Source organism: Gymnogyps californianus, chromosome 8 (assembly GCF_018139145.2).
Source record: "Gymnogyps californianus isolate 813 chromosome 8, ASM1813914v2, whole genome shotgun sequence".
NCBI lineage: Eukaryota > Metazoa > Chordata > Aves > Accipitriformes > Cathartidae > Gymnogyps > Gymnogyps californianus.
This window is the reverse complement of record NC_059478.1, coordinates 16,966,807-16,984,555: the sequence shown is the minus strand read 5'-3', so window position 1 is coordinate 16,984,555 and position 17,749 is coordinate 16,966,807. Positions and strand designations below refer to the sequence as shown.

The 17,749-nt window shown below is 37.7% G+C and overlaps 1 protein-coding gene across 2 annotated transcripts in view; it reads right to left on the bottom strand.

The window, feature by feature from the left end:
* ARHGAP29 (Rho GTPase activating protein 29) overlaps window positions 1-17,749 on the bottom strand; it is a 50,535-nt gene that overhangs the window by 12,146 nt on the left and 20,640 nt on the right. For both annotated transcript variants that reach the window (XM_050901209.1, XM_050901210.1), the window contains exons 2-10: window positions 15,608-15,751; window positions 6,750-6,846; window positions 6,324-6,396; window positions 2,364-2,424; window positions 1,745-1,882; window positions 1,404-1,468; window positions 799-909; window positions 590-670; window positions 103-291 (exon numbers count right to left, since the gene is read on the bottom strand). In XM_050901209.1, the coding sequence (XP_050757166.1) occupies window positions 103-291; window positions 590-670; window positions 799-909; window positions 1,404-1,468; window positions 1,745-1,882; window positions 2,364-2,424; window positions 6,324-6,396; window positions 6,750-6,846; window positions 15,608-15,751 (959 nt within the window). The remainder of the gene's footprint in view (window positions 1-102; window positions 292-589; window positions 671-798; window positions 910-1,403; window positions 1,469-1,744; window positions 1,883-2,363; window positions 2,425-6,323; window positions 6,397-6,749; window positions 6,847-15,607; window positions 15,752-17,749) is intronic.

Sequence of the window (17,749 nt, the reverse complement as noted above, 5' to 3'; positions counted from 1 at the left end):
TAAGAATTATGAATAGAACTCTTGCTCAGATGCTCCCATTGGGAAAGCATGAGTAAAACCAGCGCAGGCTTAACTTTAAAAGCAAGGAACAAAACCGCTTACTTTTTGAAGAGCTTCCTCTTCTAGCCTTCGTTTTTTTTCCAGTTGTTTGCTGAAATCTTTCACAAAGCTTCCACTTGAGCTAAGATGTTCCTCCTCAGCACGAGCAGTGCAGGACTTTGCCTTTTCATACTCATCTTGACGCTGTGTATATAGCAACTTTGCTTTTCTTAGAGCAGCTTCCAGCTCTTGCTACAGAACGCAACAAAAGAAAAAAGCAAAAGAATTAACGATTTTAATTTTCCAGTTAATATGATGTTTAAAGAGGCTGTTATGCACAGGTCTGTACACTGCAGTTCAAAGTGCATAGTCATAGAAAGATAACCTCTTACAAATACAAGTATGTCATGAAATTGACAGTTACATACTACATCCAATAAGCCCTATAGATTCTATGTGTGAATTTAAGTGCATAACAGCCTAGTTTGAAAGTTTTGTCCTTTTGAAGAATTTTAGATCGAACACTGTTAGATATGAAAGAAATACCAACCATTTTTTTCTGTTCTCGCTGCCAAAGCTCCTTGATATCTTTCCTTTGTCTATCCAATTCATTTTTCCTTCCGAGAAGAGGCTAGATAGGAAACATTAATAGAGTATATAAAAGGCTTATAGGCTGCAAGTTTGTTCTTTTAAATAATCTGTGCTGTTACAAAACTTCTTAAAAACCTAAACAATATCTTGGTCTTTCTTTAAGCTTACCTGCACAAATTTGTTAGACTGGAGAGCAGCAGCTGTTTGTTGCCAAAGTTGATTGTTCTCAATATCATTTTGAAAAGCATTAATGAATATTGATTGGAATGGCATATAATCCTAAAATTACACACAACAAAACATTAATGTTCTAGGTAAGGTAGAGGTATACTGACATTCTAAATGTCTGTATAATAGAACTAGATTTTCAATTAAATGTAGTAAGGTATTTATATGTGTGTGGAAGTCTGAGTTAGGTATGAATGTAGAAAATGACTGATTTCTCAGCTATGTTTCATTTTACTAGGAAAACACGCTGAAAGAGAAGTCTACAAGTCCAAATCACAAAGCATACAAGATATTAGAAAAAAGCATATTGTGAAAAATATAGGGCTATTCTGCATTTTCAACAAAAATAAATTTATATATCCAAATTTCCATAGGAGATGGGAAGACATAAAATTCAGCAGAACTTTTAACCAGCGATTTACAGTATAAATCAATTCTGTATCAACTTAAAAATCCATTCCTCGACATCCCCAAAGTTTCACTTTTGGGCAAGGCATCCAACACATATTTAAGACTTTAAAATAAAGCCCCTAAGATGTACTCACCTGGTGCCCAACAACAGCTTTAGCAGTTTCAGCCATTTTTGCTACGTTTTTAGCACACTCCAATTCTGTTAAAAAAATTCACAGTTAGTGTTTACACTAACAGTTGTACCACATGCTAAATGCTTTTTACATTCTTCCTCTAACAGATAGGCTACAGAGGGGACCACCTTCACTTTGCTACAGGCCTTTAATTATAGGAAACGCACGATAGTTCTGTCCACTTCAGCAGAACAGCTACTAATTTAGAAATCACATTATTGACAGTCTGCAGCACAGAGGCCTGACAACAGATTGAATTTCATCATGACAAAGCTGATTAAATGCCAGAAAGAGCCACTCACCCAAGCTAAGCTTTTTTTCTACCCATGCGACTACATCCTTGGTATATTTTGACCATGCTTTAGCATAGGACAGAGCTGATTCAATTCCACTGTCATTTCTTAGGAGCATGCTATCAACGTCCTCTGCTCGAAGATGTCCTGAAAATAAAGCATCAGACACAAAGAAGTGAATTTTAGACATGACCACACACTAAGAGCAAAGCCAGTATTAGCCAACTGTGAATGCTTAAGCAGCTCTGATCTTGAGTTGGTCTTTAATGCTACTTGATTCTAAACATGACTGACAGAGGTTTTAGAACAAATTAAAGGGTTATAGTACTTTATCTGGAGTAGTCATATGGTCAGCGTAACTTTCTTTAAGAAAGTGACTCAACAAAACACCAATCATATGATGACATACAGAAGTGCTTCAGGCCTTGGTTCTTTTTTCCGCCCCCAAAAAGCAATTCAGGTTGGTTATTCACAAAAGCATAAAACCTCTGCAACAGCAAATTTTTTACAGTGAAGTTTTAATGGCAGCATAGGTGTAAAAAGTGACCAAGCAACTTACTTATAACATTTTAGAAGATGAAAGCACAGATATAGAATGGTGTTTATCAATATTAAATGAATGACCTACCTTGAATATCATCCCTTTCATGCAGTGAACCCCCAGACTCCACAGAAAGATTCTCAAAAGACTGGTGTACAAGAAACAAAACATTAAGTTAGCGAAGAAAAGCTCTCACTGGAAGTGACAGGCTGACAAAATAAATGGCATCTGCCCCTTTCTTTTTTTGCAGATAAAGCAACAAACTGTACTATAACTCCCTCTCATCTAAGGCACAATACTTTCTAAGCTCCCATAGCTGCCAACTGAGACGTAACAAGCAGCAAGGAATCATTATATACCTTTAAATCAACGCTCTTGAAAGGCTGTGATGAAAGAGTTAAATATCAACCTGATTTGTTAAACAATTAAGTGACCTCCAGTTTTTCTTAGATCCCTACCTATCTTTTAAAAAGCATTTCATACAGACCTAATGTCATATACATGTAACAGACACCATTCTACACGCCATTAGAATCCTGTATGTCTTCCTCAAGGGAATAAAGTTATGAGTTCTCCTAAATTACTTGCAGGTGTGCACTATAGGCACAACAGCTGACCAGTAGCACTTGCTAATGAAGCCCTGATAATCAGTACAACCAGACAGAATTTAATCCAATAATAGAAGGGATTTAGCACAAGATTTCATCCCTACCTTTGTCCTCATGCTGCATTTTGCTACCCCTTTAATTATGCAAGTTGCACTATTTGTAGGACTGTGCTGTAAACCAGGCTGCTGAACAAATTTAAATGAATAAATAGTTTACCTAGTAACCACCACCCCCTTTTTAAAAAAAAAAAAAAAACAAAACCAAACAAAAACCAACACAACCCTACATCATTTTAAAAGAATAAACTACTCTTGAAAACTTTGAAGCAGAGAGCAGGCAGAAGACAAAGGCCAAGAAATAGCTGCAAAGTGGCCTTAAGCTTTACAAGAACAGTTTGTTTCCATTTTAGACTTTGGCGCTGTTTTATTTTCAGACTTAAAGCTAAAATGGAGCACAGTAACAATGATGCAAGTAGTACTTTTTTGTTTGGTTTTTTTTTTAAGTGTAAATGGAAACTGACCATAAGTCACACAAAAATCCCTCAACAATCATTGTTTACTTCACAGCAAAAGCAGCTTTTCCATATACCAAAACATGCAAGCTATTAATCATCAATTACATTGAACAGAATCAAACTACAGTCTAAAGAACAGCTCCATTCCTAAGAAAGTGGAATACTAGTACAATTGCTGTCTAATAAAAGAGAGTTTCAGTAAAATTGAAGGCTTTTTCAGAACATGTAGGAAATCATCCAAAGCTGTCTATCAACCAAACGGTAAAAAAAAAAAAAAAAAAAAATTAAAACACATCTGAATTTAGAGATGGATCAATATTTGGTTGCACAGAAAGCCTGAACATTCCTAGATTTAGTTCTGATTTGGGTATAAAGCATTACTGTCCCTACAGTTGTTAGGGAAGAACAAATAAGAAGAGAAAAAAACCCATACTTTATATTAACTCAGGAGGTACTTATAAGTTCTGGTCCTAAAAATTATTTCCCATTCTACAAGACCAAAATAATTTCAGTCCTGAGAACTGTTCACTCCTTTCCAGTAATTCAGGCACACAGTCTAGTTAGGGCAGCTAATCAATGCTCATTCATCCATCTATGTTTTAAAAACAAGTACATGGACAACTACTTTTACTTACGTCCTACAACTTATTATCAGAACTTGACCCATACAGCTTGCTCCCTCAAGCATCCAATGACTCATCCCAGTGAGCCCAGCAAAAAATACCCCCCCCCGACTTCTAGAGAGATTTCACTTCTCAACTTTAACCAGTCTCTTCTGCCTTTTTTTCCCATTACCCAAGAACTCTCACCCTGACAGAGGCAAATCTCTGCATGCGTTTTGAAATTTTTATCCTTCTCCTTTATTATGCTCTCAGACCTACATAGTGTCGAATAGCATTCAAATACCTTGTTGAGTAATGAAAGGTCAGACATGCCTGTCTCATCTATTCCAATGTATTCTAAAGCTCTTCTGTTTTTAATTAAGAAATATCTTTGCTTCCACCTTGTACTTCTGGTTGTACTACATGGGCTAAAATGAGAACAATTATATTTGCTAAGAGGGGGTATACATATCATTTAACTTAAGCTTCCAAGTGGAATGTCTGAACTAAAGAATGCAGACTCCCCTGCAGCCAGGAGAAGCAAGATCAGCCTCCCCCCGACCCCCACCTTAGAGCAATCCTCAATAGCTTAGTTAGGGAGGTCCCTAACTTAACAGGCAATTAAAGTCTCTCGCCTTAATTAACCCTCAAAGCATTTACATGTTAAATTCTACCAAAATGTTATGCTCTAATCTTTTTAGGATACAGCTAGCTGCTATGTTCAACCACTGAATGTACACATCTACAGGAACGAAAAGTTAATACAGCTACTTAAATATTTTGCATTTAACTTCTCCTAACACTCAAATCCTAGTTGGCCTCGAAATTGCTCTCTGAATTGCAAATCCATCTGTTAAATGTGAATTTATTTGCCTGAATGAAAATTCACTTAAGACAGATTTCCAAGAAATTAAACCATATTATCCTACCTGCTCCAAAATTTATAATTGTTCCCTTCCACATTAGGAAAGGCAAATGACACTACAAAAAAGGGCTTTTTTAATATATGCTAGTGACTTCTGGAGCATCTGGAATAGAATTCCTTCTTCATTTTGCTATACTGTAATTTCCCCATGGTCTTCCACCACCCCCTTGTTCAGAAGGGTGACCTTTCAGCCAAGCATTCACTTCACAAAACAATATATGGGACCATCTCATTCCACAGGACCGCATTTTTGCATTGCAAAGCCATTACAAGATTAAAATGTTGGCAAATTCAGCACCTTCCTTCTGCTGGTGAACTGATTAGCTGAAATAGTACTTGTTCAAATCATCTCATTTACGTTACATGAGATGCTGGCTTCTATGCTATTTTATTTCATACTTTTTATCAGCAACCTAATCCTCTGATTCTAAGTCTGCTGGAACCAGTTTTCCGAGTAGCCTCCTTCCCCTCCATGTTGTTTGCGAAGATGAGTTTTGTAGCAGCTACAGAGTAGAACTTCTGTGATCATACATCTCTCTCGTGTGTTATCAAACACAGTGAAAATTTAAAAAGACTACTTCTCAGCTGTAGCTGCACAGCATTGCTATCATCAAGCCTGTGTGAAGGAATGCTAAAGCCTTAAGCACATTTCAATGAAGCCTTTAAAAAAACACCACAATTTAAAATTTTTCACCTTGCTACAACTTAGCTTGTCAGACACACCAATTATCAACTGCATTTTCCTTGCACGTAACTTTTAATTTGACTTGACTTACTTGAAAGTCTGCTTCTAGATACACAAAAATTTAGAATAGGATTTGGTACTGAGCATTTTTTAATCTCACCTTCAAAGTGTTTAAAGGGGAGTTTAAAACACTAATGTTTTTCTTTGACTACCTACAAGTCGACAGTGCTATTTCAGTTCTCTTAGTGAACTGTTGTTGAAACAGCTACAGCACAAACTGGGCTCTGGAAGAAGAAAAGGTTATTTTGTAATGAATATTAGTCTTTAAAATCCAAAAAGAAGTCACTAAACCTTTAGCTTCTAGGTCTAACAGGTCTATTCTAACTACTCCAGCATGCAAATCATTCAAGTATCTTCCTTTTAAGTATTTAGTCCTTTTCACTTAACCAATTTAAAAATCTCAAATACAATTGCAGCAGGTTATCATTTACATATTTGAGCACTATACCTGTTGAGTCATCACTGGCATTTAGAACTGAGAATACATTCAAGTATCTGAAACCTTGAATGCATTTTTTTCATGGGTTTAATCTCGTTTTAACACTCAGAAGACTCCAAGTGTCCCAGCCCCATGACACACACAGTTCCAGTGGAAATGAAAATCTCCTTTAAAAGATATCATTCCATACTCCAAGAGAACGTGTTTAGCGTACCCGACTTCTCCGAGATACAGGAAGTCCCAGTGACGAGCCATTGTCTACATCTCCCATAAGGAAGTCTGAAACACTGCCAGAAAAACAAAGAATTGTGTTACTTCATTACTTTACCTTATCAAGCAATTTCAGATCACTGAGAACAAAAATTCAGATAGTGTTTCTAATATCCTTTGAAAGTTCTGCAAACAATTTTTAGAAGTAGTCTTATATTCCCTGCAATTTCTATACCATCATTTTTCCTGTTAAGAAAAAAAACCCAAACACCCAAACAAAGCCGTAAAATTGTTCTGGATGTGGTTAATTTAAATTAGTTTATCAGCTAATATTTGTCCAAAAGAAAACTAAAGTTTCTGTTGTTCTTTAGTCTTAATTTGATTCGGCTCCACCGAGCTCTTCAAAAACTCCTTCTGGATTTCAACTTACACGTTTCCAAAGGTGAACGCCAATGTTTCAATGGAAGAAAATATTTCACTGAAGAGTTCTCTCTTGTTTTCTTCGTTAACTTCTTTAAAGTTCACCGCTTAGGAAAAAAATGAAAACCAAAAGGGTGAGAGGTGGGGTCAATCAAGCAAGTTTACTAGGCCTAAAGACAAATTTTATACACAAAGTCTCCTACAAATCATGCAACATACTTTTCTGAACAATTTAAAAAACGCAGTTTTAAAGAAGATTAGTAAGAAAGCAGACACTAAAGGAAAGAAATTAATACAATCCAGATGCTTCCCACGATGAAGTCAGATTACTCTTTCACTTCCTATACCTTCCCACTTCAGAAGCAGCTTTGTGTGGGAACATGATGGTAACGTGAGAGGAAGAGAAAAACAGTCATTTACCAGCAAGAGCCAAATCACACAGCAGCAGCAACATCACAAAGCAGCTCACAAATGCCGTCAAATATTTGAAAAACTGTTTCTTTTCTGGGTAGAGATTCCAGAATTCAGAACAGGAGCAGTAGTTTATGGGGTGCCCCCCCTCGCCCTGCAACTGTATGTGATCCTGTGTATCCATCCAGAACACAGGATTTCTGGCTTGAGTACAGACAAATAGAAAGCTATCAGAAGGTAGTGTTTATTGCAAAACCCTTTAATTATTAGCTCCTTAGTCTGGCAAAAGCCCCTCAGTTTTGCCTGTTAAAAGTGGGGAAGAAACTCAGCATAACTATTGTTGTTCCAAGATAGGAAGAGGAGCGTTACCGGACAAGCTAGATGGTTTAAACTGGTGATCGAGACAAGTATTTAAGCCACTCAACATTGAGCCTTTACCATGCTTCCATGACAAACTGGAATAATGAGACAAGAAGAATGATTCATCCAGAGTTTCTATTAACAACTATTGGACAAGGGGGAGGAGGGAGAAAGGAAAAGACAAAGCACAACCATTTTTGTCTGTTTCCAACTTAACTCCTTAATCACTGGTGACTGGGAATTTTTTTGTAGAGAAGTTGCATACACTCCTTTGAGCCAAAGCTGAGCTCTCTGGATGGAATTTCTCCCAATTTTACATTGTGAGAAGTGACAATTTCACATTAGTATTTATTTTTAAAAAGTTTAATTTTTTTAAGCAATGCAATATTCTTAATTATCTAGATGCCTAAGTTACACTTACACTCATCTGTTTCAGAGATACTGCAGTGACACACATACAGCTATTCACCCCTATATCACTTTTTGCAAGACCTGTGACAATGTTAATTTATGTATTCTCCTTACATTTCAAGTACAAATATGGAAATAATGGACTACAATGACTTCTAGAAGTAGCAAAAATTAAATCACGTTAAAATGTTGCCCATTCTATACACATTTTCTTAGCAAATTAAAGTAACAGACTTTAATCTTAAAAAGTATTCAAACTTCCTGCCAGGTGCCTAAACACTAGTGGGTAACAAACAAAGTACAGCAATCTGCTCCCCCATTAGACTTCCTTTGTGAAAGGAAAAGTTTTAACCAGCAAATTACCACAGTTGAATCCATTCCTTTTTACACAGCATGCCAACAGGCCTGATCAACATTTTTATAACAACTATTTCTATGTAAATCTATTACGGAAAATATGTATTCTTCTCATGGGCTATTTTCACAATTACTTGCAGATCTGGAAGAATGTGTTGTAATAAGCCTACAGCAAAAAAAAAAATTGCCATGTATTACAAAAATATTAACAGTGTCTGTTGCCACAGTTCACTGCTAAATTAAGGCTTCTCCTACCTGTTCATTCTTCTATACTTCGTAATTACATAAAAAAATGCCTCTGGCACCTTTGGTTGAAATGAGACTCAATAAAGGTCCACAGATGATAATTTTTTTTTTTTTTAAACAACATTGTAGATAGCAGCGGATTTCTTTATTTTTTTAAATTCAGGTTAGTTGAAAACCTCAGCTTTCCAGAGATAACACTGCTTATAATCTAAACTTTGCATTCCAAATCATTAAGCAACAACAGTTACTATGAGATCTATTGATTACCACCCACTAATGACTGGAAAAATCATTTGAGTGCCGGCATGAAATGCAAACTGTTTCAAAATTAAAAGGAACCAACAAAAACTGTCTATATATTCAAAGCACTTACCACTGAAACATTCGTATATCCATTAGCAGCAGTGTCTTCAGAGAAAGAGCACTTCTTTCACTTTGCTAATGAGACATAGATAGCCTCTCCCTAAAGAAATGCCATCTGTTTCACTCTGCCTTCCTGTTCCAGGAAGAGTTTTGTTAAGCTTTACACTTTATATACCAGAGAATTCCTTTCTTTTCAGGATCCATCACAAATGGAATAACCAATCTCAAGTTTTTCAGAATTACCACTTCTCCCAAAAAAGGTTAGTCCAAGCTCTTAGTAATTCAGTGGAATACAAACAGCTTTCTTCTAGCTTACTACCACTGGAATGCTGATGTACTTAACATCAACTTTAAACCGTGCACGCTCTTTCCCCAGGACATCCTGACTGCACACAATAGCTACTGACAACAATGAACTATAGTAATCTTTCCATGTCTGGAAATGACAGCTGTCTATCTATAGTTCTACAGAGTTCAAAGCAAGCATACAACTTAACAACGCTTTTAAGTAAGGTTTCAGATGGCACATAATGAACTTTAAAAAAATCATATGATAGCAATACATTAAAATCTGGAATCCAGTACCTGAAATGCAAGCCTAGCTTGCGTTAAAGTGGATCTGTATTTCCAAAGCTGGCAAAGCTGTCTTCAAACTGAGGTGGGTTTGGCAACCTCATCAAAATGCTGCAAGACACTGCAAAGTTTCAACTCTTGCATCATGCCATCAAAAGGTTTCCGAATCAAGCACAGAACAGGCTGGGAAACCAGCAACAGCCATGGAAGTTTTGGAAGCCAGAATCCCAGAAGCTGAAGCAGTGCCTGAGGACATTTGAGCAATGCTTCTGAAACTATGAAGAAGAGGCTGTCAGCTGTCAAGACCAAAGTGCAATCAGGGCCTTTAAAAGATGATGCTTAGACAGCTCACAGGGACCACAGTACAGCACACAAGCTTCTGCGATGCTCTCTTGTCCCCTTCCAGTCAAATCAAGACAGCACAGCCCAGGAAACCCAGGGGAAACAGCCATGCCGGAGTCTGCAGGAGTTTGCTTGCTTCCTCCTTCCCGCTCCCGATAGACACGTGCAGGACTGGCAGCAGTAAAGCTACCTTGCCAGCGGTCTGCAGAGCCTGGACAAGTCTAAACTACATCAGCTTGCAGAATTTACTCTTTGCAGGTCAATTTTCTCGTACCTAATAGACAGATACAGTAACACGACCATCTATTTCCTTAGACAGGAATACATCTTCAATCCATACTTTACTAGCTGACTTTTAAGCAGTAAGCAACTGGCTGACTTGTTGGAACTGAATACCTTTGCAACCAATTTTCTGTCCTTAAACTCCCAACAATGCTTTCAAGAACCTTTCAGAACTATTTCAAAAACAAAACACCACCCAAGCAAACAAAAAACCCAACCAAGATCAAAGAATACTCCCTCTCCCAAAGTGAAGACTTGTAATACTTCTTGTTATTACCTCTCATCTTTAAAAATGTGTAAAAAAAAAATGGGGGGAGGAACCTGCGTAAAGAGCAGTAGTATGCAGACTGGAAAGAGGCAGATGACTATTCTCGGGATCTCACAGTTAGAGAGGATCAGCAGGCTGTCCAGGCCCCACTGTTCTACTTTTAGTTCTCTGTGCCATATAATTTCACCAGCCTGTACTTACTACCAAGTTTGGCAGCCTCCCCAACTTCAGCTGGATGCCAACAAGACAAGTTTGAGGACCTGTTTCCTACTCCCTCCATAATAAATTTTGCTCTGAATTTACATCACAGATACACAAACAAAATTGAAATTACTTCACCTTGCTAGAGGTATTTAACTTTGATGCAGAACTATTAGAAAAAAACATACCTAAAAAGGGAATTTCTACAAGACAAGCGCAATTTTCAGCTTTACCAGGAATCTGTGTTCATTCTAGTGATTCAGTTAAGTCAAAAGGTGCAATTTAGGACAAAAGAACAGTACAAACTTGAATTCAGCATGGGATCAGGAGAACCATGTACTCTGGGGCCATCAACTATTCAAAGACAGCAAGTGGGAAAATAACAACTATGAGTATGATGGTGTGCCAGACTGGGAAGTGACTTCCAGAAATAGGAGTCTAAACAGGTTCCAGGCAAGACACTTCAGTAAGTCTCAATTCTTCCAGATCAAGTGAGGTGTCATTTAAAAGACATTTTTCATGAAGCACTCGAGTAAGCATGTATAAGTAGAAGTGTCCAAGCAAAGAGGCCCGGTGAACCATGTCATGTCCAAGATATAACCAGAGAAATCAAGTTTCTTTTCCCCTACATCTTCCTGCAACCTCAGTCTAAAATGGTAGAAGTCTGACATCATCTGTTCTGCCAAACATCATTCTCTGTAGCAAGATTAAGATGACATGCTATAGCTAGTTTTTCTTTCAGTCTGTCCAAAAGTAAAAGCATTAGACATCCAAAGCAGAACTACAAGCACAAGATTCATATCATTACCACTGAAGGACCTGAGAAATGGCTGAGAGGCTTGAAGGAGGGGCACAAGCACTCTAATTTTTGCTAGCATTCAAAATATTCCCACTTGCAGTAATTTATAGGGGGTGGTCTGTCTGCATTGGACATTGTGTTTAAATCACAGTACAACTTGTCATACTTATGAGAACACTTCACAAGCCAGAGTCACTGACAGTCACTGGTTCCAAACTTATTGTAGCTGATTTCATCAAAAGCAAAGGCAGTCATTTGTTAAAATAACCATTTGTCCCTATATGAAGTTCCAAATACAAACTAGATTTGAAACCCCGGCATTATGCAAAGATTCAAAAATGTCTTTCTAGAACCTAAACCAGTTATGCTTCTATTTCTGAAGGGGGGGAGGGAGGGAATCATGTGTAAATCCCAGCTTGTTTCTATTTCATCCTCCCCTAAATAAACATCAGAAATTTTCCATGCCAGGTTAATCTTCTTCCTAGTCATAAATCTGACTACAGATACAGAGTGCTTCCATGTCTTTTTATAGTTCTGTCCTCCAATGACAAGAAACAGATGAGTCAGATGAACTTCTTTCATAATGTCACATTAACACAGCCTGGGAAGACAGAGGAAAAAGGATACTGGTTCTGTCCTACCAGCTCCTCACATTCTTGTAGCTTCCTGTTTATTCAAAAGTTACATTACTTCTAGTGAAAAAACCACAGCTGAAAACCTGTGAACGCATGTGTTACTGACAGGCCACTGTAAGCAAACTTGAGGTCTGATATGCTTACAATTCACCACAGCATGCTGTATTTTTACTTCAGCTTCCACAGTTCCAGCAGTTGTACACTTTAGTTTGAATACAAACACGGAGCAGTATGATCCTCACACAAAAAACAGCTGTAAAGACCGAACAGGTGCTAAAGACAAACTGCCTTCACATTTACCATAGGTTATGCTGGGGGGAGGTAGGCTGTTTTCATACAGCAAACGTTTTGCTGTTCTCAGAGAAGTAGGACCTAAGTACCAGTCGGAAAGAGCTGAAGCCCTGTAACTCTCCATTTCCATCTCCAGACACGTGAGGAATACAATACATGGCTGAGCAAACACTGATTGGCATTACTAAAGTCTTCATATGAAAGTACTTGTTTGTGTCAAAGGCTACAAATTTTGAGGCAGGACTGACCGAGACCACCTTCTTTAGTGCGATCCGGAGCTCCCTTTCCTTGCAATTAACTTGGGAGCTCCGCGAGCCCAGGTCACACAGCGCTGGATCACAGGAACGACGATTCGCCACAGAGTGAGTTTGTGTTTGCTTTAGCCAAAGAACAACCAGGCAGTTTACACCAGCCTTTCTGTTCTAGGTCCAGAACGTACGCTGCTTATGAGACAGATGAATAACTCAATGAGAAATTAGTGAGAATGCTATGAACAGCAATTGCATGCCATAATCTTTTATTCCACCAGAAAACACTTTAATCTATTTATTCAAGCTGGAAGAACACATTTGTATCAGATCAGCACTGTGCGCCATATCATCACTGTACTTTGGATCCTGTACCAGGAGTCCTAAAGCTAGATTTTTCAGTACTGTCAAACCATTGCCAATGAGAAAATTATTCAGAGAGTAATGTAACCAAGAGGGGGAAAAAAGTAAAAACTTGAGCTCAGTTCCAGCTCAAGGACAAAGACTATTACCATAACAAAATCAACTCCTTTCATGCCTTTTTTCTTTGAGAGGTTTCTCATCATACAAGATCATATTTAAGATAGTTCAAGTGAGCTACAGCTGAACACAGACTTTTCAGATGTACCTGAACTACGGTCTTACAACTTGACCCACTTGAACACATTTGACAGAAAACTGGAAGACATGACTGTACTGCTTTTGTTTCAAGTGGCATTCCTACAACAATACAGAGTGGAGTTACTTTCAAAATTCTGTAATTATACAATATGCACGGTGTTTTCTTAATAGTAGTTTTTCTTTCCATGTAGAAAATAATGCAATCTCTCCATGACTGCAGCTCCTCATAAATTCAACATATTAACAGTGAGTGAACTCTACCATGCAAGTGTTAGTAGGTAGTTTATTTCAAGTGCAAATATATTAATTATATGAACTAACATCTGTTCGGGGGAAAACGCTAAAAAGTATTTGTGAATATCTGTATTGCCAAAAAAGGCTTAGTACTAAAGTTATTTCTTCTGCTCACTATCAAGAGAAATGAATGAATCCTAAAATAACTATTCAAAGAACAGCTACTCATCAAACCAGGCAGAAACAGATGCATATAAGAAAATGTATGAAATACCAATGCAGCTGCCCAGGGTTCAGTGCTATTGAAACTGTATGATGGAACAGTGTGCACCAAGAAGAGAAAAAAAATATGTATGGCATCAAATTCAGAAGGCTGCAACTACTCTGGAGGAATGGATTATGTAATTCAACGAAGTGCTTAATTCTCCACTTCAGAAGTAGAAGGGTAGGAGGGAGAATACATAAATCTAGATCTGGAAAACTGGTTCAGCACTAGAACTACAGAAAGTGCCCTTGGACTTATCATGGACTTTAAATCGAACATAAACATTGACAAAAAGGCCAACATAATTATGGAATCAATCAACAATGTTACCATGTGAGACAAGAAAAGTAATTCTACTGCTTTACTCTGTAATGGTAAACTTGGAGAGTATAGACAGTGATCAGTTTGGGGCACTGCATATCAAGAACAACCTTGATAAATTATGTAGTCCAGAGAGGATAGATATTATTGCAATAGTTTTTGGAAACATGATTTAGCAAAGGTTGATGTAATTTGATTTACTTGCATACCTTAAGTCAGTTCTCCTCCACATTTCTTAAAGAGCAGTTGAACATTGTCCTGTGTTCACTGAAATTAGGGGGGAGTGGAAGACACACAGTAATCTTACCACAGCACTTACGCATGGTAACAGCTTGTCTAAGGTGGATGTAGAATTATGTTCACTAAACATTTAACCTGTTCTCATGTTACGTATCTGATTACCATTATACACGCGTACTTAACTCTTCCCGAGATCAACAAGACAAACAGCAACCTCTCAGGGATACCCTCTGCATTTCTACTGTTACGTACGATTGTCTAAAGCAAGTTCAGAAGTTGCAGTTATAATCCTGTGATCATTTCAAATACCAGGGACAGATCTACAGGAAAGTCTACATGTAGCAGGAATAAAATGCAAAGTGGGCTGCTAGTACCTGCCAAGATCAAACAAACTGGCAAAACTATATATCAATAGGAAGAATCCATAAGAAGCTTGGAAGAATCCAAGATATAGGAATCAGGCAGCTAAACACGTTAGCATTTTAACTGATATTCCTACTTTACTGAATCAGCAGTGTATGTTCAGACATACTAAGATAACTAGGAAACAAGGGGAAAAACCCTAGAACAAGGAGGAAAACTAAATTATGTGTCTCTGAAGGAAGATGTTCCACATGATTTAACACAGGCTAGAGGTGGAGATTTAACCCTACTCAAAGCGTTCTCCATGCCACATGGAAGAAACTGTACTGGTTCCACAGTAATATATTGGACTTATTCCAGAGTAGGGAGAGCTGCAGTCAAAGGCTATACAGAGAGGAAACAGCTATGGTTTATGGGGCTGGAGCAATTGTGTGCTTCACCATTTGCATTCATCTGACACGCAGAGAACTGCAGCAGCAAAGGCCAGCAATACAAAGTATTAACGTGTATGTCTACAAGGCTTTTTTTGTTGCTGTTGACACCTTTACCATGCTTATGATCTGTTTGTCGAATTTATAACTGTTAGGCCATTCAGATTTGGATTGCTCATTTAGATATTTCTTCACTTGATATAAATAGAACACCATCCCTACAAATTCATAGAATTAAGCAAAGATTTTTGGGAAATCTCTAAATGGATAAATGTGAGGTTTATTATGCTGTGATATTATTCTGCGATACACAGGTAAAGAAAAGCTCAAGGTCAAAGGCTTGTGCTTTTGGAATTCAGTGTGCGTTTGCAGCTAGCTTCCTATAACCAGAATTTTATTACATCAACAAGAGAACAAGCTATTTAATATTACTTTTCAGTTAGAGAAGGTATTTTTAAACAAGCGTTGAGGTATTACTCCTTAAAAAACCCCCAAACAAACCCTGTTTCTTCTGTATACATAGAATCCTATCTATAACTCCAAGCCAGAGTCAATCAAGTCACTAATTACAATTTTCCAAGAATATGAAAGGCAGTAATTCCTTACCTTTTACTTTTGCAATAACTGTTCCTGCAGCACTAAGAATATCAACTGAGTTTAGAGTCTGATGTTTATTTATCACTGCTTTTAAAACACGTAGCAACTCCCCCAGGCGTTCATGTACTACCTGATGCAGGCCATCTTGATTTTCTGAAAAGAGTAAAGGAGAAACTACATTAAAACAGTGAATTAACACCAATCACATTACAAACCACTTTGATGGTATTCAGCTGCACTGAAGTCTAGGCCATACAGAAGCTGGGCCTGCTTAGAACAAAGAAATTGTTAAAAAAAGAGTTATACTAGCATTTGCCAACAGTTTACTTGCAATGTTGTATGCCATTTACATATAAACTCATTTCTCCCAAAGAGTCAAGCAAGTATACTTTAAAGGAGAAAAAAAAACAACTCTACACCAATACCCTAAGGTTTCTGAATTAAATCATCTTTTTCTCATGACATTTCATCAACCACCATTTTGATAATTACATATATTCAAAAAAGAGTATCAACAAAAGCAGATTTGGATTGCTCGTTAGATATTTCTTCACCTGATACAAATTCAACACCATTTCTGTATATTCATAGAATTAAACAAAGGTGTTTGACAAATGTTGGCTAGCTTTTAACTCAAGTGTCAGTCAAATCTTAAGCATCTTTAGTATATAAACCTAGATCTACAAAGGTCTGTCTTTAAGCATGTCAGTCCTGATAAAGAAGTTGAACACCTAAATTATTTTGTGGAATTAGGCCTAATCAGAAAAATTCTCAAACAAGCACACATATAGGGCGATGGTTTTTACAGCATATGCCTCTTGCTACGTGCCCCTAAATCCCGCTTCCCCCCCCCATTTTTTTTTACAAATAGTTCTTGTTGCATACATGGCACAGGTTAAACCACAAGCTCTTCCGTTCTGTTACAGAAGAGGTGCTGGTGCACAGAATTAAAGTTTCATATGCACTAGAGTGCTGCGTTGCAAGTTGTGATAAAAAGCTTTCAAATTCAGGAAAGTCTAGCTTATGAAAAAGAGGATCTAATACAAGCTGACTCACTTCCCCACCAAGCAAAAAGGAATGGCAATTCTGTGTTGTCTGTGGCCATGATAAGCAGGTCAATACAGACAATTACAGTACAGTGCAAATTGATCCAGTGTTACTGAGAGAACAGTTTGAAATCTGAGCCATTTTGTTCTGGCTACAAGACATTATATTTAGGCTAGAGGCACCTAAATTTTTCTGAGGACTCAAAGTACAACATGACACATCAGTATAGTGTATCACTACTGTCAGGTGGGTAGGTGGGGGAACTACATACAAATTACATGCGATTGTATGGAGTGCAAAAGCAAGCCTTTTAAGGACCACTGTGCTTCAGGCTTTATCTCCCTAGATGTCAAATATCAGGAGATTTTTTTCAACTCAGACTAGCTTCTACACGGTCAAAGGAAAAACTGTGACTGAGGAAGTGGACTAAGACAAAAACTTTATCTACCATTCACCGGCACTCTGTATGTTTTTTCCTGCTGGCGGGGAGTAGGAAGCTCTATCCGTAACAGGACACACAGAAGTCTAGGAAAACCCATCTTACACAGCAGTAAATTAAGAAAGCTCTATGTAATTTATTAAAGAAACATAGTTGTGGCTTTATCTTCATTTCCATGTATACATAATGGTTTTTAACTGAGGACTCAAACACAGCAAAGGCAAAAAAATGTCAAGAGGCTGGTACTAAATGTCACTATGATTCAGTACACACACATTAGTAGCAGAGGTAGTTTATGATAAACACACATTGATCTAAAGGCATATTATAGCTCAGAGTTTGGAACTTAATGGGGAAAGCAATCCAGGCTTGAAGCAGTTTCCATGCAAGCAACAATAGCGGAAGCTGGGACCTTGGGTAAGAGATGATTTATAGGGGTTACGAAAGAATACCAGAAAATCATGAAAAGCATGAAAATAGGGGAGAATCAACCGCTTACCAGTGTCTTTCAGTTAAATATAACACACCTCAGATGATTAAACAGAGCAAGCAGGAGCCAGATTCGAAACAGAAAAGGGTGATTCTTCATGTAAGAGACCTGTGGAATTTCTTGCCAAAACACAGCATTGACACAAGAAGTTTACATGGAAACAAGGAGAGACTGG